The 26,192-nt window shown below is 64.7% G+C and overlaps 2 protein-coding genes and 1 long non-coding RNA gene across 7 annotated transcripts; 1 reads left to right on the forward strand and 2 right to left on the reverse strand.

Moving 5' to 3' along the window:
* Positions 1–1,247: 1,247 nt before the first annotated feature.
* On the reverse strand, positions 1,248–8,873 carry ACBD4 (acyl-CoA binding domain containing 4). Of its 2 annotated transcripts, none has more exons than XM_041462001.1 (10): positions 8,733–8,873; positions 8,545–8,665; positions 8,385–8,469; positions 8,196–8,316; positions 5,795–5,908; positions 4,883–4,980; positions 4,156–4,309; positions 2,841–3,001; positions 1,932–1,976; positions 1,248–1,641 (listed from the first exon to the last, which is right to left on the reverse strand). In XM_041462001.1, the coding sequence occupies exons 1-10, from the start codon at positions 8,800–8,802 to the stop codon at positions 1,531–1,533; spliced, it is 1,080 nt and encodes a 359-aa protein (XP_041317935.1). In that variant the 5' UTR covers positions 8,803–8,873; the 3' UTR covers positions 1,248–1,530. The 2 variants fall into 2 exon arrangements, with proteins under 2 accessions (XP_041317935.1, XP_041317936.1); XM_041462002.1 differs by having other exon boundaries at positions 8,758–8,847.
* Positions 4,423–4,798, reverse strand: LOC121350574. The gene is made up of 2 exons (XR_005954682.1): positions 4,692–4,798; positions 4,423–4,486 (listed from the first exon to the last, which is right to left on the reverse strand). It is a non-coding gene; the product is annotated as an uncharacterized LOC121350574 (long non-coding RNA).
* A 4,371-nt stretch (positions 8,874–13,244) lies between the features above and the next one.
* Positions 13,245–26,192, forward strand: PLCD3 (phospholipase C delta 3). Of its 4 annotated transcripts, XM_041461963.1 has the most exons (16): positions 13,245–13,548; positions 15,774–15,935; positions 17,140–17,368; positions 17,447–17,576; positions 18,038–18,263; positions 19,032–19,233; positions 19,319–19,463; positions 19,540–19,692; positions 19,767–19,919; positions 20,088–20,123; positions 20,698–20,857; positions 21,635–21,751; positions 21,835–21,983; positions 22,632–22,767; positions 23,885–24,034; positions 24,114–26,192. In XM_041461963.1, the coding sequence occupies exons 1-16, from the start codon at positions 13,446–13,448 to the stop codon at positions 24,200–24,202; spliced, it is 2,340 nt and encodes a 779-aa protein (XP_041317897.1). In that variant the 5' UTR covers positions 13,245–13,445; the 3' UTR covers positions 24,203–26,192. The 4 variants fall into 4 exon arrangements, with proteins under 4 accessions (XP_041317897.1, XP_041317895.1, XP_041317894.1 ...); XM_041461961.1 differs by lacking the exon at positions 13,245–13,548 and having other exon boundaries at positions 15,807–17,368; positions 24,114–24,236; positions 25,431–26,192; XM_041461960.1 differs by lacking the exon at positions 13,245–13,548 and having other exon boundaries at positions 15,807–17,368.

The following is a 26,192-nucleotide window of genomic DNA, read 5'->3' on the forward strand; positions in this document are numbered from 1 at the left end:
CGCCACGGCCCCGAGCGCGCGGGCGGTGCCGCCTCGCGGCCAATCGGTGGGCGCGGGGGGCGGGCCGGCCCGCCGGGACACGCCCCTGGCCGTTGCAGGAGCTGACCGCCATTGGACGGGATGGGCGTCACTCCTGAGCGCCGCCACCAATCGCGAGGGGACGAGGGCGGGACCGGGCCATACCACGAGGCGGGGGAGTCCCCCTGTGCGGAGCCGCGCGCGCCCCGCGACCTTCAGGCCCGCGCTGAGGGCAGCGCGCACGTCCCCCCCCCCACGCGGGGTTGTAGCACAGTCCGAAAAGAGTCCCCGCGCGGCGGAGGTTCCGCCGGCGGTGCTGCGACCTCGGGACCGGGGGGGTGTACAGGCCCGGGCCGGGCCGGACCGGGCCGGGCTAGGCCGTGGGGGGGCCGGGAGGGGCTCCGGGGTGCACGGGCCCGGGGGGAAGGGGGCGAGCGGAAGGATCCCGGCGCTGTGTGGCGGTACTGCAGTTGGCGGAGGGAGATGTAAACAAACCGAAGCGGAAAGAAGTTCTTTCTTAAAGGCGCCGCGTCCCTTTTTGCAGGGGCGGTGCGGAGCCGCGCTCCCGAAGCCTGGGGGGGGCGGGGGGGAGGGGCACGGGGAAGGAGGGGGATGGGCAGGTCCCGGTCCCGATCCCATTCCTGCCCCTGCCACCCCCAGCCACGGTGGCGATGTCCCCCTCGGGCCCCACGCTCGGGTCGGGGGGGGGCCGCGGCCTTGGGGTGGCTGGAGGGGTTTGGGGGCCCCGCTGAGGGACACACGGCTGGGGGAGCCATGGACGGGCCGGGGGGGCTCCGTGTGTGAGGGGGGAGCAGCACAGGAGGGCCCCAGGGGCACCCGCGGCCTCACGGCCGGGCGGGGCACGGCCCGCGGAACGAGGGGCCCGTGTCACCGCTGTGCCACCGGCGGGGGAACCCGCCCTGCCCAGCCCCACGCCCCGCACCCCCGCACGGGCACCGCCGGAGCCCGGCCCACGGAGCTCGCGGGGGTCCCTGGGGCTTCCCCACCGCCGCCTCCGGAACAGGGTGGCGCTGGCACGGCCCGGTGGCACTGGGGGGACCCTCAGGGTGGGCATGGGCACAGACTGCTGCGCGGGGGACAGGGCGGCCACGGCCACCTCTAGCCACGGGAGGTGACCGGCCGGGACCGGGGGTGACCGGCTGGCACAGCGGCCGGGCCGGAGCGTTTGGCCGCGGTCCCCTCCCCTGGCAGGGCACAGGCAGCGGGGCTGAACCGAAAAGGCGACTTTAATTGAGGCAGGTTCGGTGATGTCCCAGCCCCCGGAGGCCGGGACGGGCCCGGGGCTGTCCCCGCGGGCCGCGGCTGGTCCTGCTGCTGCTCCGGCTGTGCGTGGCGGCGGCCCCGGGGCCGGTGCCGGCCCTGAGCGTCGGTGCCGGTGTCCCGGCGGGCCCGGCCCGCAGAGCCCGTGGCTGGTGAGGCGATTCCCGCGTGGCTCCGTGCGAAGCGGGATGGGCGAGGAGGGTGGCGGTGGCGGCGGGGACGCGGTGCTGGTCACCTCTTCCTGCCCTGCCAGTGGCGCAGCAGCCACTGGGTGACGAAGGGCCAGGTGGCCAGGAAGAGCAGCGTGCGCGGGGACACGGTCAGGCGCCACGGGGACACGGCCTGGCGAGGGGAAGGGGACAAAGGTGTCACCGGTGGCAACAAACACCCCCCAGCCCTCTGCTGAAAGGAACCACCGCCACTGCTCGGTGTCCTGGTCACGTCCCTCCTCCTCTGGAGATGGTGCATCACACCGCCTCACACGGGATGTGTCCCCATGGATGTCACCTGCTCCCCACCTGGGGGTCCCTCCCCTGACCTCCTCCAGCTGTGTCCCCACACCCCCGTGGGCTGTGGGGTGGGCAGGGGGACAGCAGGGCCACCCCACAGCGCTTCCTTCAGCCCCAGCTCACCTGTGGAGCAAGTGCCGGGCCGAGCTCTGTCCCAGCTGCCTCCCCCTGCAAGACAGGAGAGGGTTTGGGGTGCAGCTGGGGCTGGCACCCCCCTGCCAGCCCCTGTGCCCCTGGAGAGGGAGGGAACGGCCTGGAGAGGCCGTGCAGGGCTCCTGCCAGGGATCAGATGGTGCAGCTGGGCCAGGACCCTGGGGGGAAAGAGGGGGGCAGTGGGAATGAGGGGGACAGTGGGAATGAGGGGGAAACAGGAATGAGGGGGGCAGTGGGAATAAGCAGGGCAATGGGAATGAGGGGGCAGAGGGAATGAGGGGAGCAGTGGGAATGAGGGGGGAAATGGGAATGAGGGGTAACAAGATTGAGGGAGGCAGGACTGAGGGGGAAACAGGAATGAGGGGGGCAGTGGGAATAAGTGGAGCAATGGGAATGAGGGGGGCAGAGGGAATGAGGGGAGCAGTGGGAATGAGGGGACAGAGGGAATAAGCGGGTCAGTGGTAATAAATGGGGCAATGGGAATGAGGGGGCAGCAGGAATGACGGGGGGACTGGGTATGAGGCAGGCAGTGGGAACGAGGGGGGCAGAGGGAATGAGCGGGTCAGTGGGAATGAGGGAAGGGGGGCAGTGGGACTAAGCAGGGCAATGGGTATGAGGCAGGCAGTGGGAATGAGTGGAGCAGTGGGAACGAGGGGGGCAGAGGGAATGAACGGGTCAGTGGGAATGAGGGGGCAGCGGCAGCGAGGGGCAGCAGCTCCTGCCGCCGTGGGCCGGATCAGGCGCCACCAGCCGCGCCCCGCCAGGATCTGTCACCACCAAGCGCCGGGGGGTCCCCACACCGGGGCCAGCCGTGTCGCAGGGCCCGCAGCGGAGCCCTGCTGTCCCGGTGCGGGGTCCCAGCGCTGTCCCCAGCCGCACCTGGAAAATGCCGAGCGTCTCCAGCCGGCTCAGCCGCTCCCGCACCCGCCGCAGCTCCTCCTGCAGCGCCCGCACCGCGCTGCCCACGTGCGCCTCCAGCTCCGCCAGCCCCGGGGCCGGCTCGGGGCCGCTCGCGGGGTCCCCCCCGGCCGGCCGCACACCTGCGGGCACAGCGACGGGCACACGGCTGGCAGGGCAGGCTGAGCACCGCCCGAGGAGCCCCGGGGCTGGCACTGCTCCCCCCGCCGTGCTGTCACCCACCGGTGAGCAGCGACTCCCACGGGGCATCTGCCGTGGGCTGCCTGCCCCGCAGCCGCTGCCAGCCCAGCCCGGCAGCCCCAGCAAGGCTGTCCCCAGGGCCATGCACCACTGGGACACTCCAGTGCCGTGGTGGTGGCAGTGGGTGGCCAGCCCACCAACGGGGTGGGTGCTGCGGTGCGTGTGGGTCACCTGGTGACATCTGGTGACACCTGCCACCACCGGGCAGGACACCCAGGGCCAGGGCAGCTCCTCCCTGGCTGCCCCCGGGCCCAGCAAAGGCCCCAAACCAGCCTGGCAAACACCTGGATAATCCAAGCAGTGAGCAGGACACGGGCAGGGACTTGCTGCCAGCCCTGGGGACAGCCCAGCCCGGCCTGGGGACAAGTTCACTGCCAAGGTCAGGCAGCCCGGAAGGGAACAGTAACAGGGGAAAGGCTGAGACACGTGGGCTGTGCCCAGGTGAGGCAATGGCACCAGTCCCACGGGTGAGGGTGGCAATGCCACCCCAGGGTAGCCCAGAATGTCTGGGCACAGCACAGAGGGTGGCAGGAGGCTCCTCCTGCAGTGGCACAGCTCAAGGCCTGGTGCTCCCCAGACACCAGCAGCAGTGCTGGGTGGCATCAGGTGAGTGGCACTGCTGTCCCCAAGGCCTCCAGGGCACAGGGCCCAGCTTCACCCCTGCCCTGCTGGGCAGAGCTCACCCGTGGCACCGCCCACATCCGAAGGCACTGCTGGTGTAGCTGGATCAGGGGCAGGAGCTGGGCACGGGGATCCAGGGCCCTGCAGCCCCTGCCTGGCTGCTGAAGGGCCAGCACAGCACCCTCCAAACTCAGGCAATGCAGTACCACAGCAGGAAATGGGCAAAGGAAGGGCTGAGCTGCTTGGGGCCAAGGGATGCAGACACTTGTGGATTTCTTCAGCTCCTGATGACCCAACCACAGGTGCTGGAGCCAAACTCAGTCCCATGGGGGTGGTGGCAGCCCCCAGCCCACCCCCCAGCCCACGGGAGGTGGGCAGCAGCAGGAAGGGGCGCAGGGACAAGCTCTGCACCCACCTGTGTCGGAGCCCAGGGCTGGCAGGTCTGTGCTGCTGCTGCTCCCCTCGGCTCTTCTGCCTTCGCCCCGCTCGCCCTGCCCAGCACTCTGGGGCTCTGGGGGCTCAGCCCCAGCCTGGGCCCCCTTTGGAGTGAGCCCCTGCACCTGCCCGGCCTGTGAGAGGGGAGAGAAGGGCCCTGAGACCCCCACTCCCCTCCCAGGGCAGGGAGGGCAATGCCAGGGCAGCAGTGCAGTCCTTCTCTTGTGGTGGCAGTTTTGGGAGTGGAGGGGACTGAGTGAGGCTGAATCCCAGTGGTGACACCAGCCAGCATCTGGCTTGGGGGGTGACACCTGAGGGGAGTGAGGTGCCCAGAGGTGAGGTGGCAAAAGAGGGGGGCTTCCTTCCTCCTTCCACCAGACCCACCAGGCCTCAGCATGGCACAAGTGCCAAAAGTGTGCCAGAAGTGGCAGGGGAACAATCCAGATGGTGGCACCCGTGTGGAGCTGCTGGTCTTGCCCAGCCCCACCAGCCCCCAGCGCCCCAGCAGAGCCTCACCACAGGAATGGGGGGGCTGGGGAGGCTCCTCAGCATCCCCCCAGTGACAGGGACCAGGCTCCAGGAGTGACACGACGCACGGAGAGGTGCAGGAGGGTGTCCCTGCAGGTTTTATGAGGCTCCCAGGCTGGTGCTGCTGTGCAGAGTGGGCAGGGCAGGGGTGGCAAAGCCTCCAGCGCTTCCTCCGTTACCTTCTCCGGCTCCATCTGCTCCAGGGTGTCACTGAACGTGTCCCCCTCAGAGTCACTCGTCACCTGGCTCCCCTCGGGGGCAGGAGCCAGCCCAGCTCCTGGAAGGGAAGCACAGGGCTGAGCCCTGGGCAGGGCAGGGGTGCCCGGCTGTGTCCGAGGGCACAGGGGGAAGAGGGGATGAGCCTGCCCAGGGCGAGGCTGGAGAGGGAAACTGAGGCACTGGGGGGGCAGAAGCAGCTCTGTTAACATGGCAAGGACTGAACTCCCCCTTCTGCTGCCCACGGTGTCCCACTGGCACAGCACCCATGGGCCCTGGGCAGCAGTGACACAGGCAGGGACACTGCCCAGCTCCCTGGGCACTGCTGGCACAGCTGGCACACTGGCACTCGCTCCGTGACCATATTTGCTCCTGGGGGAAGGCTGGAGTGGCAGCAGGAGGAGGAACCTCCCTGCAGCACCCTGCCCACCTCAGGGCACAGCCAGGGGCCCTCAAGGGGAGCACAGGGAGGGAGGGGGTGACTGCACAAGGGGCTGTGAGAGAAAAGCCAGAGCTTGGCACTGTGAATCCCAGTGCCAAGGAAGCAGCAAACGTGTCTTGAGGCACGGGAGAACATCCCCTCATGGATCACAGACCTCACAGGGTGATATTTCCCAGCCCACAGGCAACAGCCTCCCCTTGTCCCTGCAGTTCAGCAGATTGTGGCCCCTCTGCACAGGCAGGAGGGAGGCAGAGCCAACCCCACAAGTCCAGGGAAACCCCAGTGAGAGCTGGAGCCGTGACCTGGGCAGTGCCCGCAGCACCCGGGGCTGGAGCAGAGGTGCCTGGAGCCAACAGCTCCGTGGGGGGATGGAGCCCCAGCCCGTGCTGCTCCAAGGGCTCTGCCAGGTGCTGGCCACAGCAGGGACACCAACCTGGCACGTGCTGCCCGTGCTGCTGCTGGCCGGGCCCGGGGTCTCTGGGGCTCTCTGGAGCTGGGCTGCTCGCTGTGCCATCCTGGCTGGGGCCATCCTGCTGCCCCTGGCTCTCTGCACGGAGGGAAAGGCAGAGCTGGGTCATTCTGTGGGCTCAGTCCTGCTGTCCTGGCTGTGCTGGCTCCCTGTGGCTGGGCTGGCTGTGGGAATGTCAGGGAGCAGCCAGGGAGCAGCAGCCTCTGGAGGTGCCAGCAGCTGGCAGGGAAGGAGAGGAGCCAGGTTTGTTTGCTGAGAGCCCAGGAACCCACCTGGGCTCACCCTGTGCAGAACACCTTGCTCACCTTGCCTGGGGTGTCCCTGTCCCTGAGCCCCTGGGGCAGCAGGCAGAGGGATCAGCATGGTGAGTGACAGTGACAGTGCTGTCCCCTGGCAGTGCCCACAGCCCAGGGCACACCCACGGTGACAGAGCCCAAGGCAAGAGGCACTGGCTGGAGGAGCCTTGTGTGGGCAGCAGCACCCCAAGGACCTGGGCCAGCAGCACCCCAAGGACCTGGGCCAGCAGCACCCTGAGAGGACCTGACAGGCCCCAGCCCTCCCCAGCACCCTGTGGAGCCCACGGGGTTAATCCCAGCCAGGTTTCCAGCAGCCCCCAGGACTTTGCTCCCTGCTCCTGGGCAGGCAGGTGTGTGGCAACGCTGCCCTGCTGCTCCTTCCCTCACCTCTCCGCTGTCCCCAGCCTGTCCTCAGCGTCACAGGGGACCAACTGAGGGGACAAGGCAGCTGCACTGACACAGGGGGACTGCCAGGGCTGCCCTGCTCTGGAATCCTCCCAAATCCTCTTCAAATTCCTAAAATCCTCCTCCCCATTCCCAAATCCTCCTCAGGGTGTGCTGTGACCCACAGAGTGTGGCTCCTGTCACCCCACAGAGCACCAGGACAGACCTGGCTCCAGCCACCACGTTCACAAGACCCTGCTGAAAGCCCCACTCCCTGGAGACCTGGTGGGATCTGGATCCATCCATGATTTGGGTTCCAAGTGCCACTTTATAACGTGTTGTCTTTGTAAATAAACAAAACCAAAGCTGCCCAGAGCCTCAGCTCTGTGCCCAAAAGCTGCTGGAGGCACCTGCCATGCTCCACACTCTGAAATCTCCTTTCTGCTCCAGTTAGGAGCAACCAAAGCTGTGATTGCAGAGTCTGAAGGCGAGTTTGGGAGCCTTTAACACAAATGACTCAACACCTTGAGGAGCTCAGTGCTTTGCACCTCAGCTCCAGCCACCTCGGGCTCATTGTTCCACCAGGTTTAGATTTAAGTGACAATGTCACCTGTAAGTGACACTCCCAAGTGGATAATGACCAGTTAGACACAGCTTTTAAATTTCAGAGAAAAAAACTAAGTCTGCCTTTTCAAGGGATTCAGCATCAAAATGGAGAACAAAGCACCTGGGCACCAGAGGAAGGAGCAGCTTTACACACAACTGGTTTTGGCATCCCAAAAAGTCCCATTTGGTTTTGGTGGGAAGCAGGGCTGACAGGCACAGCACAGATGCCTGGGTGTGAGTGTGTTTGCCAGGGCTCTGCACCACTGGCAGGTCACACACCCGGACTGCTTCACCCTGGAAGCCCCTGCGGTGCCCCCCTGACCCCCCGGCAGCCAGGCCAGCGCTGCACGGGGACAGCTCCCCAGCCCCTCCGGGCAGCAGAGGCACGGACAGGGCCAGGAAGGGCTCTCCTCCAGCACAAACCCCTGCAAATAACCCCATTTCTCAAGCCCTGTGTCTCCGCTCCCCTCCACGCAGGAGCTGCCCGGCCTGTCCAGATGTTTCCAGCAGCTGGCCCGGAGCCCTGCCCGGCGTGGGCCGGTGCCAAGGGCAGCACAGCCCCCGAGCCCTGCCCTGCCCTGCCCTGCCCGCGGGACCGGGGACAGGGCTCCAGTCATCGCTCGCAGCTTGGGGACAGAAAGCCCAGCATGTGTCACACACGGGGACAGTGGTGTCACACACGGGGACAGCGGTGGCACACAAGGGGACACCTGAGTCACACAGAGGGTCACCAGTGTCACACACAGGGACACCTCTGTCACACACAGGGACACTGGTGCCACACATGGGGACACCAGTGCCACACAGGGGGACAGACACCAATGTCACATAGAGAGTTACCAGTGTCACACAAGGGGACACCTGAGTCACACAGAGGTCACCAATGTCACACAGAGGGACACCAGTGTCACACACGGGGACACCGGTCTGCCCACAGAGCCCAGCAGCAGCCCGGCAGGGTCGCTGGGATGTGCCCACCCCGTGTCCCCTCGGGGACGAACCGGAGCCGGTGCCAGCGGGAGCGCAGCACGGCGGGCAGGGGAGGCCGGGCACGGCCGGGGCACAGCGGCCCCACTCACCCCCTTTCCTCCTGAAGAAGGACTCGGGGGGCCGCGGCATGTCGTGGATCACCTCGTAGAGCGGCTCGAAGTAGCGGAACATCTCCTCCGTGCTCTCGTCCATGGGCACGGTGTCGATGACCTGCGGAGGGCCGCGGCTGGGCACGGGCACCGGGCAGCGCCGGCCCGGCCCCGCCGCCGCCCCGTTACCTTCTGGGCCACCTTCTTCATCTCCGCCACGTACGCGGCCATCGCCTCCTCCTTGGACATCCCGCCCAGGCTGTGCCAGGCGTCCCTGCGGGGCCGGGGCCGTCAGCGGGGCCGGGCCCTCCGGAGCGGGACCGGAGCGGGACCGGGACCCCCCCCTTACCACTTGTAGCGGCCGATGGGGTCCCAGAAGCCGGGCCGCGGGCCCTGGCAGCGCCCCGCCGTCGCCTGCTTGTAGTAGCTGTAGAAGCGCAGCATCTCCTCGTAGGAGGGCCGGTACGCACCTGCGGGACACGGTCAGCGGGGCCGGCCCGCGGCGGCCGCCCGGCTCCGCTCCCGGCCCCTACTCACCGCTCCGCGGCAGCCCCTGGATCACCTGCACGGCGGCGCGGAACTGCGCCCCGCAGCCCGGCTCCTCCATGGCGGGACCGGCCCCGCACCGGCCCGGCCCGGCCCGCCGCGGCTCCCTCTCCGTGCGGGGACAGCGCGCGGCCAATCAGCGACCTCCTTACATCGGCCCCTCCGCGCTGCGCCCAATCAGCGTGAGCTTTACATCGGCCCCCTCCGCGCCGCGCCCAATCAGCGCGCGGCTCCCGGAACGGGCCCCTCCCTCCCCTGCGCTCCAGGCGCTCAGCGCGGCGCGCGCGCCCCCTGCCGGCCGGACAGGGCAGAGCGCGGAGCGAGGGGAGGGCTCCGCCTGGCGGGGACGGGAGGGACTGCAGAGCTGGGGACAGGGACAGGGACAGAGGGACAGAGGGACAGAGGGACAGGGACAGGGACAGAGGGACAGAGGGACAGAGGGACAGGGACAGGGACAGAGGGACAGAGGGACAGAGGGACAGGGACAGGGACAGAGGGACAGAGGGACAGAGGGACAGGGACAGGGACAGAGGGACAGAGGGACAGAGGGACAGGGACAGGGACAGAGGGACAGAGGGACAGAGGGACAGGGACAGGGACAGAGGGACAGAGGGACAGAGGGACAGGGACAGGGACAGAGGGACAGAGGGACAGAGGGACAGGGACAGGGACAGAGGGACAGAGGGACAGAGGGACAGGGACAGGGACAGAGGGACAGAGGGACAGGGGGACAGGGACAGGGACAGGGGGACAGAGGGATAGGGACAGGGAGAGAGCAACAGAGGGACTGGGACAGGGACAGGGGGACAGGGATGGGGACAGGGGGACAGGGATGGGGTCAGGGACAGAGGGACAGAGGAATAGGGATGGGGACAGTGTGACTGGGACAGGGACAGAGGGACAGAGGGACAGGGACAGGGGCTGTGGGACTGGGACAGGGGGACTGGGACAGGGATGGAGACAGGGATAGGGACAGGGACAGATAGAGAGGGACAGGGACAGCAGGACTGGGACAGACACAGTGGGACAGGGACAGCCAGACAGGGACAGTGGCATAGCAGCACAGGGCAGTGGGACAGTGAGAGACACAGGGACAATGGGACAGTGAGACACAGGACAGGAACAGCACACCAGGACAGTGAAACAGGACACAGGGACAGAGAAACTGTGCACCAGGATGGGTGCACCCAGACAGGCATGGGGACAGTGCCCGGGGACACTGCACCGGGACAGGGGACAGTGGGACGGTGTCTAGGGACAGTGCCCAGCACCCCGGAGCAGCGAGGCTGTGCCCGGGCCAGAGCCCAGGTGTGGGACCCAGCCCTGGCACAGGGACCCTGTGCAGGAGGACAGCGCCATGGGGTGGTGGCACAGTTCTGTGACACTGCAGCAGGCACAGGGACAGTGCTGGGGGTGCCACCTGGGCTGTGCAGCAGGACAGGGCAGGCAGGAAGGGCTGCTGGGATGCTTTGGGACACTGGCACAGGGTGCCCAGAGCAGCTGTGGCTGCCCCTGGATCCCTGGCAGCGCCCAAGGCCAGGCTGGACAGGGCTTGGAGCCACCTGGGACAGTGGAAGGTGTCCCTGCTTATGACAGGGGTGGCACTGGGTGGGTTTGAGGTCCCTTCCAACCCAAACCATCCTGGAATTCTGTGATAAATCATCCAGGATCCTGGGGCCGTGCATGGGGACACTGGGGCCATGCAGTGTGACACCAGGACAGTGCGATGGGGACAGGGACAATGGAGCCACGTACCAAAGGTGCCAGGGGAAGGGACCAGGAGACTGGGACACTGCACTGGGAGGGTTGGACATGGCACTGGGATCTGGAACATGGCACTGGGACAGTGCCACCGGGCCACCGGGCAGGAGAGGGGACAGCTGGGTCAGGCAGAGCAATTGTTAATTATTATCCAATTTTATCCCCTGTTCTTTTATTCACTGTATGCTTTTAACCACTGTTAATTATTATCCAAATTAATTAATTATGGTAGTAAGGAAGGGGCAGAATTTGGGGTCCCTGAGCCCCCAGGGTGAAGCCCCTCTGCTCCAAGGGCTTTCTTTGAGGCAGGGAGCTGTGGGGACACGGGGACACATGTGACCTGGCAGAACAAGGTGCCCCAGCGGGGTGAGAGGTTCTGGGGTGCCCTGGGGACCACCTGGATCCAGCCTGGCCCAGGATGCTGGGATTGGGATGCAGAGCAGCTTTCAGCATCCCTGTGCTGCCTTCATCCTTGCCTCCCACTCCGATTTTCCAACCTTAACCCCATCTCCAAACCCCAAATCCAAGTGGGTCAACACCTCCCAACCCTCCTAAATCACATCCACATCGCCTGGGGAAACATTTCCTTTGCCAATTGAAGGCAAACAAATGAAATAAAGAATGAAAAACTAATAAATAAATGAAATACAAGCAATAAAATCTCTTAAACCTCCGGCCATTTCCAAGCCCTGACTCAGGATTCCTGCTGGGAAGGGCGGCGAATCCCGAGCGCTGATTCACGGCACACGTGCTGCGCTATAAGCGGCCGGGAATGCGATCCCGCTTTCCACGGGATCCCTTCCAACCCGCTGGCGGCCGGGAGAAAATAGCAACGCCGCGGGAGGGGAGGGACCGCGCAGGGATTTGTTGTGCCGCGGGTTTTGCAGCCAGAGGTGTTTATCCTGCTCATTCCACCCGGGCGAGGCATCTGCTGCTGAATTCCTGGGAATGCAGCTTCCATGGGAGGAAGAGAGCTTGGAGCAGAGCCCGGTTATGTGGCTTGCAAGTGCATTTTTGGGGTGGCTCCGGTGTCCCTCTGTCCCCAAACTCTTCAGGAAGAGCTTTATCCCCCCCAAACACAGCCCAGGGACTGCACAGATGTGTCTCCAGCTGCCCAGATGTTGCAGGAGCTGCTCAGGTCTTGAACTACAGCACTAAAATTCTGTCCCAGGCTGCTCAGAGGCTGCCCAGGTGTCTCCCTGCATGTACAGATGTTGCTCTGGGATAAGCAGAGATGGTCCCAGGAGTCCCCAGTGGTTGCTCTGGGTGCCCAGATGTTGCTCAGGACACACCCAGGATGCCCAGATGTTCCCTCAGTGTATTCCCCCATCCCCCAGGGTACCCAGATGCTGCCCTAAGTGCCCAGATGTCACCCCAGGACACTCAGTATTACTCACCGTGCCCAGATGTTGCCCAGATGTTGCTCCAGTCTGCCCTGCTCTCACCCCTGGATGCCCAGGGGCTGGCAGCACCCCTGTGGCCCTGGCACTGGGGAAAGTCACCTCCTCCTCCTGTCCTGGAGCTCCTGGTCCCCACAGCCCAGCCAGGCCTGGGGTGGCCTCCCTGCTCCCCTGGACACTGGATTTTTGGAAAAGCCTGAAGTGACTCATCCCTCCCTGCCCCACCACCCTCAAGGGTGGCTGGGGGAAAACGGCCTCAGGCTGGGCCAGGGCAGGCTCAGGGTGGACAGCAGCAGGAATTTCCCCATGGAAAGGGGGATCAGGCCTTGGCACTGCCCAGGAAGGTTTGGAGTGTCCAGCCCTGGAGGTGCCCAAGAACCATTGGATGTGACACTCCGTGCTCTGGGCTGGTGACAAGGGGGGTCAGGCACAGCCTGGACTCGGTGATCCCGGGGGTCTTTCCCACCCTAAACCCTTCTGGGGTCTGTGTGAGCGTGGCTGCACATCCACACTCACAAACAAACACACTCACACACACACAAACTCACACACACACACTCTCACACTCACTCTCACACTCACACACACACAAACACACACATGCACAACACACACACTCACACACATTCACACTCACTCTCACACTCACACTCACACACACACAAACACACACATGCACTCACACTCACAAACACACACACTCACACACACTCTCACTCACTCTCACACTCACACTCACACACACACAAACACACACACTCTCACTCTCACTCTCACCTCACACTCTCACACTCGGGGCTCTGGGACTGGCACCTCCCCGCTGACGCTGCTGCCCCTCCCGGGGTGTCCCACGGTGGGGACAGTCACCTGGAGGTCCCAGTCCCTGCCTGCGGCCCTCAGCCCGGTGCCACCCAGGCCATGAGCTGGGGACAGGGCTGGCACGGCAGGACCGGGTCCCCGGTGCCCTGGGCATGCCCTGGGTGCCCACCGGCGCTGCCAGGGCGGCGCTGGCCCCGGGCAGAGGGGGCTCCCGCCGGTGACCGGCCGAGCCCGGCTCCCTGGCAGCGCCAGGCTCCCTGGGCCGGTGCCCGGTGCAGGCGGACCCGCGGGGGGCAGTGGGGACCCCCGGTCTGTCCCCGCCGGCCCTTCGGACACAGCGGGACCGCCGCACAGAGCGAACACCGGGGGCACGTCGGGACCCGGCCCGGTGCCGGTGCCGAAGCAGCCGCGGAGCAGAACGAGCCCGGCGCAGCTCGGTCCCGTCCCGGTCAGCCCCGGCAGCCCCGGGCCGGCACAAACGGTTAACAGCGGCCGGGCTGCGGTGTGGCTCCTCCCGCTCCCTCCCCGCGGCCGGCCCCGGTCACGGCCCGGCCGCCCAGCCCCAGCCCCGACCTCCGCCACCGCCCAGCCCGGTTACACCGGCCGGGGGCACCGGGCGTACCGGGAGCAGCAGAACCAGCCGGGGCACCGGGAGCACCGAGAGCACCGGAGTCCCGGAACACCGGCAATAGCGGCGGCACCGGCGGTGCCGGGGGTCCCGGTCATGATCTGCGGCAGGAAGGCGCGCCCCGCCGCCGAGCAGCTCCGCGCCCCGTCTGAAGGCGCCGGTGGCTCCCGCCGGCCCGGGAGAGCCCTGAAGAAAATGGGTGAGTTCGGCAGGAACCGGGCAGAAACTCCGCCCGGGCTGGGCCGAGGGGTCCGGGAGGGATCTCCGTGCCCGGGAGGGTCCCCGAAGTGGGGGGGACCCTTGTGACGGGAACAGGTCCCCAGGGCAGGGGGGGCCCCCATGGCTGAGATGGGTCCCCAGGGACGGAAGGGTGCCCCTGACTGGGAGGGTTCCCGAGGTGGATGGGTTCCCCCACAGCAGGGAGGGGTCCCCCGGGAGGGGAGGGGTCCCTGCGGCCCGCCCAAAATAGCTGTGCATCACCCCAGCCTTTGGGGAACAGTGGGGTCTGGGTTTGGCCACATCACAGGTGACAGGAGCCCCCTTGTTCAGGGCATTTATTGTCCCCAAGGCTCAGGTCCCACTCCCCAGGACCCTCCCCAACACCCTGCCTCAGTTTCCCCACCGAGGCTGCTGCCCTGGCAGTGGGCACACGGGGCTCACCAGTCAGGCAGGGCCGGGGTGCCCGGCAAGGTCAGGGCGTGTCCCTGGGAGCGGCCAGCCCGCAGTGGGAGCAGCGGGAGGGGCCGGGTCTGGCCTTGTGTCCCCAGCTTTGGACACGGGGCCGTGTGCCTGGAGCTGCTGCAGCTCCGTGTGTCCACGTCCGTGTGTCTGTGTGTCCCTGTGGCTCTGTGTCCTTGCACCCATCTGTCCCTGCAACTCTGTATCCACACATCCATGTGTCCATCTGTCCCTGTACCTCTATGTCCATGTGTCCATGTGTCCATGTGTCCCTGTACCTCTCTATCTCTACATCCACAGGTCCATCTGTCCCTGCACCCCAGCCCCTGTGTGTCCATGTCTCCCCTGGGCTGTGTCTGGGAGCACCCACCCCTATGTCCATGCATGTCCGTGTGTCTGACTGTCCGTGCATCCCAATGCTCATGCCCCCATGTGCCCCCATGTCCGTGTGTCCTGGCAGCAGTGCATCCATGCACCTGTGGATCCATGCATCCCTGCATCCATGACTCTGTCAGTGCATCCCTGTGTCCACTGTGACTCTGTGTGACAGAGCAGCTGTGTCCCTGTGCCCAGATGTGCCTGTGTCCATGCATCCATGCACCTGTGCATGCACCTGCCTGCATGTCCCTGTGTTTGTCTGTCCTTCCATCAGCAGATCCATGTACTCACACATCTCTGCATCTCTGTATCCATCATCCACGTGTCCTTGTGTCTGTACATCCACGAGCACACTGCACCCCGGTGTCTGTGCACCCACACACCAGTGCCCACAGACCTGACATTCCATGTGCCCAGGGACCTGTATCCATGTGCCCATCCCTGTGCCCAAGGACCTGTATCCATGTGTCCCTACATCCCTGCAGCCCCATGCTCCTGCAGCCATGTCCCCGCACCCCATACCCTCCATCCTGCACCTTGGGCAGGATGTGACCATGCAGGAGGTGCTGGCAGCTGGTGGCTGCATGCCCGGGGCCATGGTGGCTCAGGAGGTCCCCAGAAGTCCCCAAGCCAACCTTTCCCAGCCCAGGAGTGGAATCTCCATGCAGAGCAGGACGTGGCCACTGGAGATCCCAGGAATGGCTGCCGAAACAATAAAGGGAGGAAATAACCACTCCGTGAAGAGACGGAAAAATCCCGGCTGAGGCGTGGGCCCACGAGTCCCCCGAGTCCACCCTGTCATTGTTCCCAGCCTGAGCTCTGCTGCTGGCACCGTCCTGGCACTCTCCATGCAGGATCTGGGCAGCTTTGCTGGGATTTAGCAGCTGAGCTGTGTCACTGCTGTGTCCTGTCCCCCCTGAACAGCTCCAAAGGGGCCCAGGGCAGTGGCTTGTCCTGTCTGTCCTCTCCTGCCTGTCCTGTCCCATTCCATCCCCTTTGTGTTCCATCCCGTCCCAACCTGTTTGTTCCATCCCATCCCATCTGCCTCATCTTGTCCCTGCTCACCTGTCCCATCCTGTCCTGCCCACTGTGTCCCATCTAGTCCAGTCAGACTGCCCCACCCCCTCCTGTCCAGTCCTATTTGTCCCATCTTTTCTCATCTGCATTGTCACATTGTGTCATTCATGTCCCACCCCACCAGCCTCTCCTGTCCATCCCATCCCATCCCATCCCATCCCATCCCTCCTGTCCCATTTGTCCCATGCCATCCCATTGGATACAGATGTGCACCCAGATGTGCACCAGCTCCCCCCAGCCCATGCCCCCAGTACCCCCAGAGCCCTCGGTAGCCCAGGGCTGTCCCCGCAGGCCTGACGGAGGATGAGGATGTGCAGCGGATGCTCCAGGGGTCCCTGCTCTGGAAGGTGAAGGCCAGGGGAGGCTCCAGGGCGCGGCTGTTCCGCCTGCAGGAGGACGGGGTCACCGTCTGCTTCGAGGGACGCTTCCGGGGCGCCCGCTCCCCCCAGAGCTGTGAGTGCTGGCACTGTCCCACAGGGCTCGGGGACACCGAGACACAGCCTGCGCTGCCCTCAGCTGCAGGGAGGGCCAGGAGCTGGGCAGGGCCCCAGACCCACCCCTAGACCCCACCAAGGACCTGACCCTTACCCAGATCCCCACCTGGAGCCCCAATGCCAATCCAGGACCTAGTCCACAACCTTGGTCTGGGTTCCCACACAGAATCCAGATATGGACATGTCCATGTGAGATCCAGACCCCAACCCAGGACCCCCACCTGGAATCCAGACCCTACCCCAGGACCTGCAGCCCCACCCAGGACCCAGATCCATTCCCAGCATCCAGAACCCCACCTGGATCCTGACCACAGCCCAGTTCCCAGACCCCCACCCATGGCCTGGGTCCCCACTCAGAACCCAGATCCCCCCTGAGTTCCAGACCCCAACCCAGGACCCAGATCCCAGCCCAGATCCCCCAGTGAGAACCAGACCCAATCTTCGGACATGGAACTCCACAATCCAGACCCCACCGGTGTCCCAGATGCCCCTGGGCCCAGATCCCTGCCTGGCTCCCCACCTGTGACCTGGAGCCTGATCCCCACCCACGACCCTGACATCCCCCTCACTCGGACCCCAGTTGAGGACACAGACTCCCAGCCAGCACCCAAACCCCAATCCTGCACCCCAAGCCTTTGGTCCAGACCCTCACCTGAGCTATGATGTAGACCCCCACCCAATACCTGAACTCCAGCACCCTTCATGCAGTGGCTCCCAGAGCCTCCCAACCCTTCCCAGTGCCTCCCAGTACACCCCGTGTGTAGCTGTAAGAGCCCCCGCCCTTCCCCATCCCCCCGGGGTCAGCACAAGGTCCGCTCTCCATCCCAGCCAGACTCCATCCCCCCTCCCCGGCGTCACCCGCCTCTTTCCACCCTCATCTGGGATGGGTGCCTGGAGCTGGCACCGCTGCACGGCTGCTCCGTCCCCTGCCAGCGTCCCCGTCCCCATCCCCGCAGGGACAGCGGGCACGGCTCCCGTCCCGCCTGGGATTAGCGGGCTCAGCCCGGCAGCGGCTCCGCCGAGCCCAGCCCGGTGCCGGGGGCGCCGCGGGGACGCGCGGGTGTCCATCAGCAGCCAGGGTGTCTTGCAGGATGCTCGCGGGTGGGTGACCCGCCGGGGGAGCACGTCCATCGTCCCTCCCCACCCCGCGCGTGTCCCCGCAGTCTCGGTGGCGCACATCGAGGCGGTGCGCGACGGTCGCCGGTCGGAGGGGCTGCGCAAGCACGGGGCCGCCTTCCCCGAGCGCCACTGCTTCACCCTCGCCTTCAAGGGCCGCCGCAAGAACCTCGACCTGGCCGCCCGCGGCGAGGAGGACGCGCGGCACTGGGTGCAGGGGCTCACCAAGCTGATGGGGCGGCTGCAGGCCATGAGCCAGATGGAGAAGCTCGACCAATATCCTTCAAGGGGAGCTTGGGGACAGGGTGGGGACGGCTGCAGGTGACACCGGGAGGTTTCCTTAGCCCGGTGCAGTTGGATCCATGGGGTCCTGCAGCGAGCAGACAGGAACAAGGACAACAAGATGTCCTTCCGGGAGGTGAAGAGCATGCTGAGGATGCTCAACATCGACATGGACGATGTCTACGCCTCCAAGCTCTTCAAGGTACCTGTCCTGAGCTGCACCATCCACTGGCTCCTTCTCTGCCTTCCCCAGCACAGAGAACTGACAAACTCCTCACACCAAAGCCACCCACTGCCACCAAGGGTTGGGTCCCACCAGGAGCACATGGTGGAGAGGGGTGAGGTGGGCTGAGCTGTCCCAGCCACTGTTCTGTGTGTCCCCAAGGTGGGACATTTCTCCCCCATGGAGAACTGTTTCTCTGGGCATCTCCCAAGGTCCCTTTCCACCTAGGGAAACTGAGGCACGGAGCTCTGCTCTGTTCCACCCCAGAGTGGAGGGTCAGAGGGCTCTGGCTGGGGGAACAGAGGGGGCAGTAGCTGAGCCCCCCAAACTTGTCCCACACACCCTGCCCACCCCAGGGGACAGGCAGAACAAGGCAGGGGATGGCTGTACCCCATCAACACAGGGAGGGGACAGTCCCTGAGGCTGGGCTGTGCCACCAGGAGTGTGACCACTCGGGCAACGAGCGGCTGGAGGGCCGGGAGCTGGAGGAGTTCTGCCGGCGGCTGCTGCGGCGCCCGGAGCTGGAGGAGCTTTTCGGGCGCTACTCGGGCGAGGACCGGGTCCTGTCGGCTGAGGAGCTGCAGGACTTCCTGAGGGACCAGGGCGAGGACTGCAGCCTGCGCCAGGCCCGCTCCATCATCCGCACCTACGAGCTCAACGACAAGGGTAGGGTGGGGGTGTGGGGTCATGGGGTGGGCACTGCCAGAGCCATGGGAGATCATGGGTGGAGGGATGGGGCTCTGATTGGTGGCATCACCCCCCAAACGGGTATGGGGTCCTCCAAGGCTTCTATTACTGTCCTGGTGCCCATTCCCAGTGTCTGCCATCCAACACATGGCCCGGCTGGCACCTGGTGGATGTGACACCATGGGGACAGTGCGTGTGAAGGTGGGGATGGGCAGCAGGTGGGCTTCCATGTCTCATGGGTGGTGTGATGCCAGTTCTGGTACGAATGTGACACTGCTGAGGGACTTCTGTCCTCCTCAGGTCCCACCATGGCAGGCCCAGGTTGAGCACAGCACTAGGGGACATCATGGTGGGGATGAAGGACCTCCGTGTCACAATAGTACCCTTAAGGTAGATGTGACACTAGGAGGATGGAGGACATCAGATGGGAGATGGGACACAAAGGGGACCTCCCCTGAGTGCCACAGTGACAGGTCTGGGGTGACATGGCACTGGGAGGACAGAGGGTATCAGGGTTAGGACAGGGAACCTCCACACCTCATGGGTGTCACCATGCCACATCCAGAGTGAATGTGGCACCAGCAGGATGAGTGACATCAGGATGGAGATGGGACACTTGAGGGAACTTACACGTGCCCTGGGTGCCACAGTGCCAGGTCAGGGATGAACATGGCACCTCCAAGTGGGGAAGGTCCTCAGGGTGCCACCCTGCCAGCACCATGTGACAGCTGCCACCGTGCCCCGCAGCCAAGCAGCAGGACCTGATGATGCTGGACGGCTTCATGATGTACCTGCTGTCGGCTGCTGGTGACATCCTCAACCAGGAGCACACCAAGGTGCACCAGGACATGAGCCAGCCCCTGAGCCACTACTTCATCTCCTCCTCCCACAACACCTACCTGACCCGCAACCAGATCGGCGGCACCAGCAGCACCGAGGCCTACGTCAGGTGCGTGTCCCCGGCCCCGCGGAGCCCCAGAAGGTGCCGTGGCTCCAGGGGGACAGGGACTGACCTGGTGCCGCTGTGGTGGCAGGGCGCTGAGGGCAGGGTGCCGCTGCGTGGAGCTGGACTGCTGGGAGGGCTCGGACGGGGAGCCTGTGGTCTACCACGGGCACACACTCACCTCCAAAATCCTCTTCCGCGACGTCATCGAGAGCATCCGCGACTCCGCCTTTGAGGTGAGATGGGGTGGCAGCCCTGGGGGTGCTCGGTGCCCGGTGCCAGGTGCTGAGCGCTGCCCCTCCCTGTGCCCAGAAATCCCCCTACCCCGTCATCCTGTCCCTGGAGAACCACTGCGGGCTGGAGCAGCAGGCCACCATGGCCCGGCACATGAAGGCCATCCTGGGGGACAGGCTGCTGACACAGCCCCTGCAGGGGCAGGACCCCCACGATCTCCCCTCACCAGAGGTAAGGCCACCTACGTGCCACCGCAGTGTCCCCATGTCCCCTCTGAACTCTGAGCTCAGACCTGCCCTCTGTAGCAGCTGAAGGAAAAGATCCTGGTGAAGGGCAAGAAGCTGCCAGAGCTGTGGCAGGAGCCCCAGGGTGTCACCTCCCTTCTGGACCCCGAGGAGGAGGAAGAGGAAGAAGAGGAAGAAGAGGAGGAGAAGGGGCAGGAGAGAAGCCCCCGGCGGGTAAGAGACTTCCCCAGGGATGTGGTTTTGGGGGACCATGGCATCCTGGTGGTCCTGATGGATCAGAGCATCCTGGTGGTGCCAGGGGACCATGGCATCCTGGCACTGTCGCAGCTGAGCACTGCCAGCTCTGCCATCCCTCTGCAGCCCTGCTCTCTCCTCTTTCAGTCGCTGCAGTCGCTGCAGGAGATCAAACCTCTGCAGGTGGGTGATGGGCTGGAGCTGGCGGGGCTGACAGGGCAGCTGCTGTGGGTGCCACTGCCTGGAAGAGGGGACAGAGCTTGGGGACCCCTCAGCTGTGCCTCCCTCTTCCTCTGGGGCTGGCTGGCCTGTGTCTGGGGTTTCCAGCACTTTGATTTCTCTTCAAGTTCTCCATCATGTTGGGCCTGCATCACATCCAGGGTGACCTTTTGGGGTCGGCATCACTTTGGGGTCTCTGTCACCTCAGGTACTCCATCATCTCGGGGTGCCCATCACCCCAGGTTCTCCAGCACTTTGGGGTCTCCCTCATCCTTGGGTCTGTAACATCTCAGGCTGTCCATCCCGTTGGGTTCTCCATGGCTGCAGGTTCTCAACCTGTTTGGGTTCCCCATCAGGCCCTGGTCCATCATTCCATTGCCTCGGGTTCTGCACCACCTTGGGGCTCCCCTGCTTTGAGGGTCTCCATGGCCTTGGGGGTCTCAGCACTCAGCACTAGCAGGGAGGGGGTCTGTAAACCCTTGGACTGGCAGGTGCCTCCAGGGCCAGCTTGTCCCTGATGCCACGGTGGCTCCCGCAGGCCAAGGACGCGTCGCAGGTGTCCCCGGAGCTGTCGGCACTGGTGGTGTACTGCCAGGCTGTCCCCTTCCCCGGGCTGGCCCAGGCCCTGCGCCACCCCCAGCCCTGCCAGATGTCCTCCTTCAGTGAGAGGAAGGCACGGAAGCTCATCAAGGAGGCAGGTGAGTGCCACCAGATGGGGACAGGATGGGGACAGGAGGTCCATACTCCTGAGTCACTGGGATGCAGGATGGGCTGAGCCACTCCAGGGTGGCCCCATGAGTGGTCAGAGGTCATGCTGGCCTCACCCAGGCTGCCCTGAATGGGTCTGCCTGGGGCCTGCCTGGGGCCAGAGGCCAGGTTTAGGGTCACACGACCAGGATCAAGGTCTGGATCAGGATTTAGGACGTGGCATCTGGGTCCAGGGACGGGGGCTGGGAATAAAGTCTGGGTCAGAGTCTAGGGACTGAGGTCTGGGGTCAAGGGCTGGGGCTGGGGTCAGGGTCAGAATCTGAGGTCAGGGCCTGAGATTAAGATCTGAGTCAGTGTTCAGGGTCTGGGGTCCAAGGTCAGTGTCTGGGGCCAGGGTCAGTGTCTGGACTCAAGGATTAGGATCTGGGTCAGGGCATAGGCTTGGGGGTCTTGATTTGGAGTCTGAGGTGCAGGGATCAGGGTCAAGATGTAGGGTCAGGGTCTGGGTTCCATGGTCAAGGTCCAGGGTCAGGGGTATAAAGTCAAAGTGTGGGGTTACAAAGATCAGGATCAAGGGTCAGAGGTTTGGGGTCAGGGGTCCAAGGTCAAGGTCCAGGTTTGGGGTCTGAACTCCAGGGTCTGGTTTCAGGGTCACATGTCAGGCTCAGGGCAGGCTCTGTCCATGTCCTGGGGCCCATCAGCCTCTCTTGGAGCCCCCCGGCAGCACTGGAGGGTGCAGCAGCCCCCTGAGCCGTGTCCCCCCGCAGGCCCGGCGCTGGTCCGGTACAACGCCCGCCAGCTGAGCCGCGTGTACCCGCTGGGGCTCAAGATGAACTCTGCCAACTACAACCCCCAGGAGATGTGGAACGCTGGCTGCCAGCTGGGTGAGACCCCCAGGCCCCCCTGACCTGGCAGCCACCCCTGGAGCCGTCACCCCCCCTGAGAGCCCGTCCTGCTGTCCCCACAGTGGCGCTGAACTTCCAGACGCCGGGCTACGAGATGGACCTGAACGCCGGGCGCTTCCTGCCCAACGGCCGCTGTGGCTACGTGCTGAAGCCCCTCTGCCTGCGCAGCCCCCCCGGGGAGGGCTCCCGGCGCCTGGCCCTGCACATCAGGGTGAGGACACCCCTCGAGCCTGTCCCCAGGCCTGGCTGGGTGCCACCCACGTCCCTGCTGTGTCGCACCCATGACATTTTAATGTCTGGTCAGGTGGCACCTGCATCTTTTCCCAGGTGATGCCAACTCTGTCCCCAAATCCAGCTGGTATCAGCCATGTCCCTTCTCGGAGATGGCATCAGCCACCTCCTTCCTCCCCAACACATCCCCAGTCCCAGCCAAGTGCCACCCACATCCCTCCTCCTGGGGACCCAGCAATATGTCACTCATGTTCTTTCTCCTGCATGGTACCAACAATGTCCCTCCTCTTCACCCCATCCCCACCCCTGGCTGGGTGCCATCCCCTTCTGGGGACACCACCTTGTCCCCAGCCATGTGCCACCACGTCCCTTCTCCTGGATGGCACCAGTCACCTCCCTCCTCCTCATCCCATCCACATCTCCTGATGTGTCACCCATGACACATCTCCTGGGTGACACCAACCCTGTCCCCAAATCCAGCTGGTGTCAGCCACTGGGTGGCATCAGCCACCTCCCTCCTTTCACCGTGTCCCCAGCCCCAGCCAAGTGCCACTCACGTCCCTTCTGGGGACACCAGTGCTTTCCCCACACCCCCATCCCCGCTGTGCCCTGGTCCCCTGTGCCACAGGTGATCACAGCCCAGCAGCTGCCCAAGCTGAACAGGGACAAGGGCAGCTCCATCGTGGATCCCTTTGTGCGCGTGGAGATCCACGGGACCCCGGCCGACTGCGCCAAGCAGCAAACCCACCACAAGCTCAACAACGGTGAGTGCTGCCACCTGGGCACCCCTGGGGTCACCCCTGGGCACCACGGGGACCTGGGCACCCCCGGGCACCCCCAGGGACACTCCAGGGCACCCCGACCCCCAGGGACACCCAGTTACCTCTCACAACCCTACTACTGCCCGAATCCCAGGAATGCCCAAGGACAACCCAGGGGCTCTTGGAGCACCCTGATCCCTGCAGACACCCCATGGAACCTGATCTCCAGGGGGGCTCCAGGACACCCTCAGGACACCTCATTCCCAGGGACACCCCAGGGCACCCTGATCCAGGGACACCTTGATGCCAGGGGCACCCTAATCCCTGTGAGGGACAGTGCCTTGGGTACCACTCACTGCCAGTTGAACCAGTGCCCAGGACATCCCAGTGCCCAGGACATCCCAGATTCCCCCGTGCACCACAATGTCCCCTCCCCAGCACAGCCAGATCCCCACCCGTGGCAGGGTCCATCATGTCCCAGTTCTCCCAGTGCTGCTCCCTCATGGTCTCCAGTACCAAGCCCAGTGTGATGCCCATTCTCCCCAGTACGACCCCCCATTCTCCCAGTATACCCCACCACGGCCCCAGTGTCACCCCCATTCTCCCAGTATGGTCCAGCCCAGCTCCAATATAACCTCCATTCCCCCAGAATATCCCATCAGAGTCCCCATCCCTCCAGTATGCTGCACCTCAGTCACTGCACAACCCCCATTCTCCCAATATAGCCCAGTCCAGTACCAGTTTGGCCCTCTTTTCCCCAGTATACCCCATCACGGCTCCAGTATGACCCCCATTCCCCCAGTACAGCCCCTGTTCCCCCACCATACCCCAGTGCAGCCACAGCAGAAACCCTTTTCCCCAGTACACCCCATGGTGGCCCCAGCATGATCCCAGTCCCCCACCATGACCCCATTCCCCCAGCACGCTCCACCACAGCCCCAGTACGACCCCGTTTTCCCCAGTACACCCCACTGCAGCCCCAGCATCACCCCAGTCCCCACATCCCCCAGTGCAGGACGGCAGCTCAGCCGGGGCAGGGGCAGTGCCCGGGGGTCCTGCCGCTCCCTGCATGGCCCCGGTGACCCCGGTGACCACCCCCACCCCCACGCCGGTGCCGCAGGTTTCAACCCGCGCTGGGAGGAGACGCTGCGGTTCCAGGTGCGGGTGCCCGAGCTGGCCCTGGTGCGTTTCGTGGTGGAGGATTACGACAGCACCTCCTGCAATGATTTCGTGGGGCAGTTCACGCTGCCCCTGCCCAGCATGCGCCAAGGTGGGTGCCGGTGCCACCCCGCTGCCCCCCGGGGATGGGGACAGCCCCTGGCACCCGCTGAGCCCCCGTCTGTCCCCAGGGTACCGCCACATCCACCTGCTCTCCAAGGACGGGGCGTCCCTGTCCCCTGCCACGCTCTTCGTGCACGTTCGATCCAAGAGCCTGTGAGGGTCCACAGGAGGGACAACCTGGAGTCCCCGAGGTGCCCATGGGGGGATATTGTGTCTGTGTGGGGGACAGCAGGCTCCTCCCTGGGTGGGCACCCTGCGTGGGGACAGCCCGAGGACACTGCTCAGCTGTCTGTGGTGACAGCAGGGCTGGGAGGACCCGAAGGGCTGGGGGCTCCCCTACCCAGTGCCACCCAGTCTGCTGGTGCCCCACTCCTGTCCTTCAGGGGACAGAGATGCTGTGACAACCAGGATGGGTTGATTGGGCCAACGACAGCCCAGCACAGCCCCACAGGGGTGACATGGGTGACAGCAACCACCAAATCTCACCAGTCTTGGCCATGCTTGATCCCAGCCCCTCTTTGGGTGCAAGGATGGTGCCATCGTCACCCTGGAATCCCTGAGGGGCCCCTGCCACCACACACTCCATTGTGCCCGGGTGGGGACACATTGCCAACCTCTGCTCTGGCACCAGCGACAGTCACAGATTTACACCCTGGGATCAAGCCAGTCGAATAAAGGTTTTATTTTAACAGAGCCTGTCCCAGTGTCCCTGTCACCCTCCGGAGCCCATTGTGGGTGGATCACGGCTGAGCCCACCCCCAAGTCAGCAGTGCCCTGGGGTGCCAGGCACCCATGGGTACTGCACCCATGGAAGCTGGGGGGATTCATTGGAGAGCCCTCAAACCTGCCATGGGGACAGAGGGAGGGTCCCATGGGGTGTCCCCCACCCACACCCAGCCTCTCCTAGCCCAGGACAGCAGGGACACAGGAGGGGACACAGAGGTACTTGCATAGGTGACACAGGACCCCGAGCAGGGGGATGTGATGGCACTGCCAGGGGGATGTGATGGGCTCCTGGTCCCCACTGAGGCCCCACAGGTCCAGGCTGGGGCGGGCACAGGCTCTCAGGGTCCGTGGTGCCACGGGGGGTGACAGGGACACGCGAGGACAGGGAGGCGTGAGAGTGCATAGACGGGGTCTTGGCCTTGGTGTGCAGCTTTGGAAACCTTTGGCTGGGCAGGCAGGAGCATCTCGGAGCTCTGGGTTCGTGATGTGGCAGGAGGCTGTCCGGGCACTCCTGGGTGGGATGAAGGTTTGCTGTGACGTTTCCTTTCTCTCGGCGGATCCCACAGCACGAGGTGACACCGGGAGCTGGTGTGGAGGCACCGGGGAGGCTGAAGCCCCGGGGTGATGCTGATGGAGTATCCATATTTCCATGCTTCCAGAGAAAAACAGCTGAGCAGAGGCTGGAGGTGTGGCAGTGGCAGTGGAGCACCCCCAGTGCCCCCGCCCCGTGGAAGGCTGAGGGGAAGGAGCCGCAGGAGCCCGAGCAGAGCGGGGTGTGCCAGCCCCGCCCTGGAGCTGAGCCCCCGGATCTTCGGGCACTGCTGGCCCTCAGGTCAGCGTCCAGCAGGAAGGTTGGAGTCTGTGGCTGGGCAGGAGGTGGGACAAGGCATCGCTTGCACAAATAGCCCTTGGAAATGAATCTCGAGGTGCTCCCGAGCCCGCGGGGACAGGCCCTGTTTAACCGAGTCAGGAGCAAGCCGGGGACAAAGAGCCGAGCAGGGGAGAGCCTGAAGCACCCTCGGGGCAGGCAGGAGGGTTTGGCCAGCAGCCACCATGTTGCCACAGCATCAACCTCAGCTGTCCCCACGGAGAAAAGTCCCAGTCCAGCAGCCCAGTGATGACCTTCAGCAGCCGAATGTAACTCATGGCAGTGGGGAACAGGAAAGATTTAAAATATATATAATATATACTTTTATTATTCACCCGTTAAATCCATTATATGCCAATCATGATCTAGTTTCAGCAGTTACATTCCTTTGATCATGTCTTTAGGAGGATGCAGTTAAATCAAACAAGGAGGTGGCTGACAGCAGCGGGCGGCTCCGGTGCCCCTCTCCCGGCGTGGCTCCGGCTTTGGCAGAAAGGATGAGGGCAGCACCTCCTCAGGCCCGGCTCCTCCACGCTCTCCTGGCAAGGGCTCC

This window comes from Pyrgilauda ruficollis, unplaced genomic scaffold, assembly GCF_017590135.1.
Source record: "Pyrgilauda ruficollis isolate IOZ18807 unplaced genomic scaffold, ASM1759013v1 scaffold159, whole genome shotgun sequence".
NCBI lineage: Eukaryota > Metazoa > Chordata > Aves > Passeriformes > Passeridae > Pyrgilauda > Pyrgilauda ruficollis.

What these genes read in the sequence shown, in the direction of transcription:
- ACBD4 (XM_041462001.1), bottom strand. Translation starts at nt 8,802, where the DNA reads ATGGAGGAGCCGGGCTGCGGGGCGCAGTTCCGCGCCGCCGTGCAGGTG. An exon ending in CTTCTTCAGGAGGAAAGGGG is followed by an intron (nt 5,909 to 8,195) that starts GTGAGTGGGGCC and finishes CCCTCCGTGCAG; the next exon opens with AGAGCCAGGGGCAGCAGGAT. An exon ending in AGCCCTGGGCTCCGACACAG is followed by an intron (nt 3,002 to 4,155) that starts GTGGGTGCAGAG and finishes CTGTGCCCGCAG; the next exon opens with GTGTGCGGCCGGCCGGGGGG.
- PLCD3 (XM_041461960.1), top strand. Translation starts at nt 16,860, where the DNA reads ATGGGTGCCTGGAGCTGGCACCGCTGCACGGCTGCTCCGTCCCCTGCC. An exon ending in CTACGAGCTCAACGACAAGG is followed by an intron (nt 18,264 to 19,031) that starts GTAGGGTGGGGG and finishes CGTGCCCCGCAG; the next exon opens with CCAAGCAGCAGGACCTGATG. An exon ending in AGGAGAGAAGCCCCCGGCGG is followed by an intron (nt 19,920 to 20,087) that starts GTAAGAGACTTC and finishes CTCCTCTTTCAG; the next exon opens with TCGCTGCAGTCGCTGCAGGA.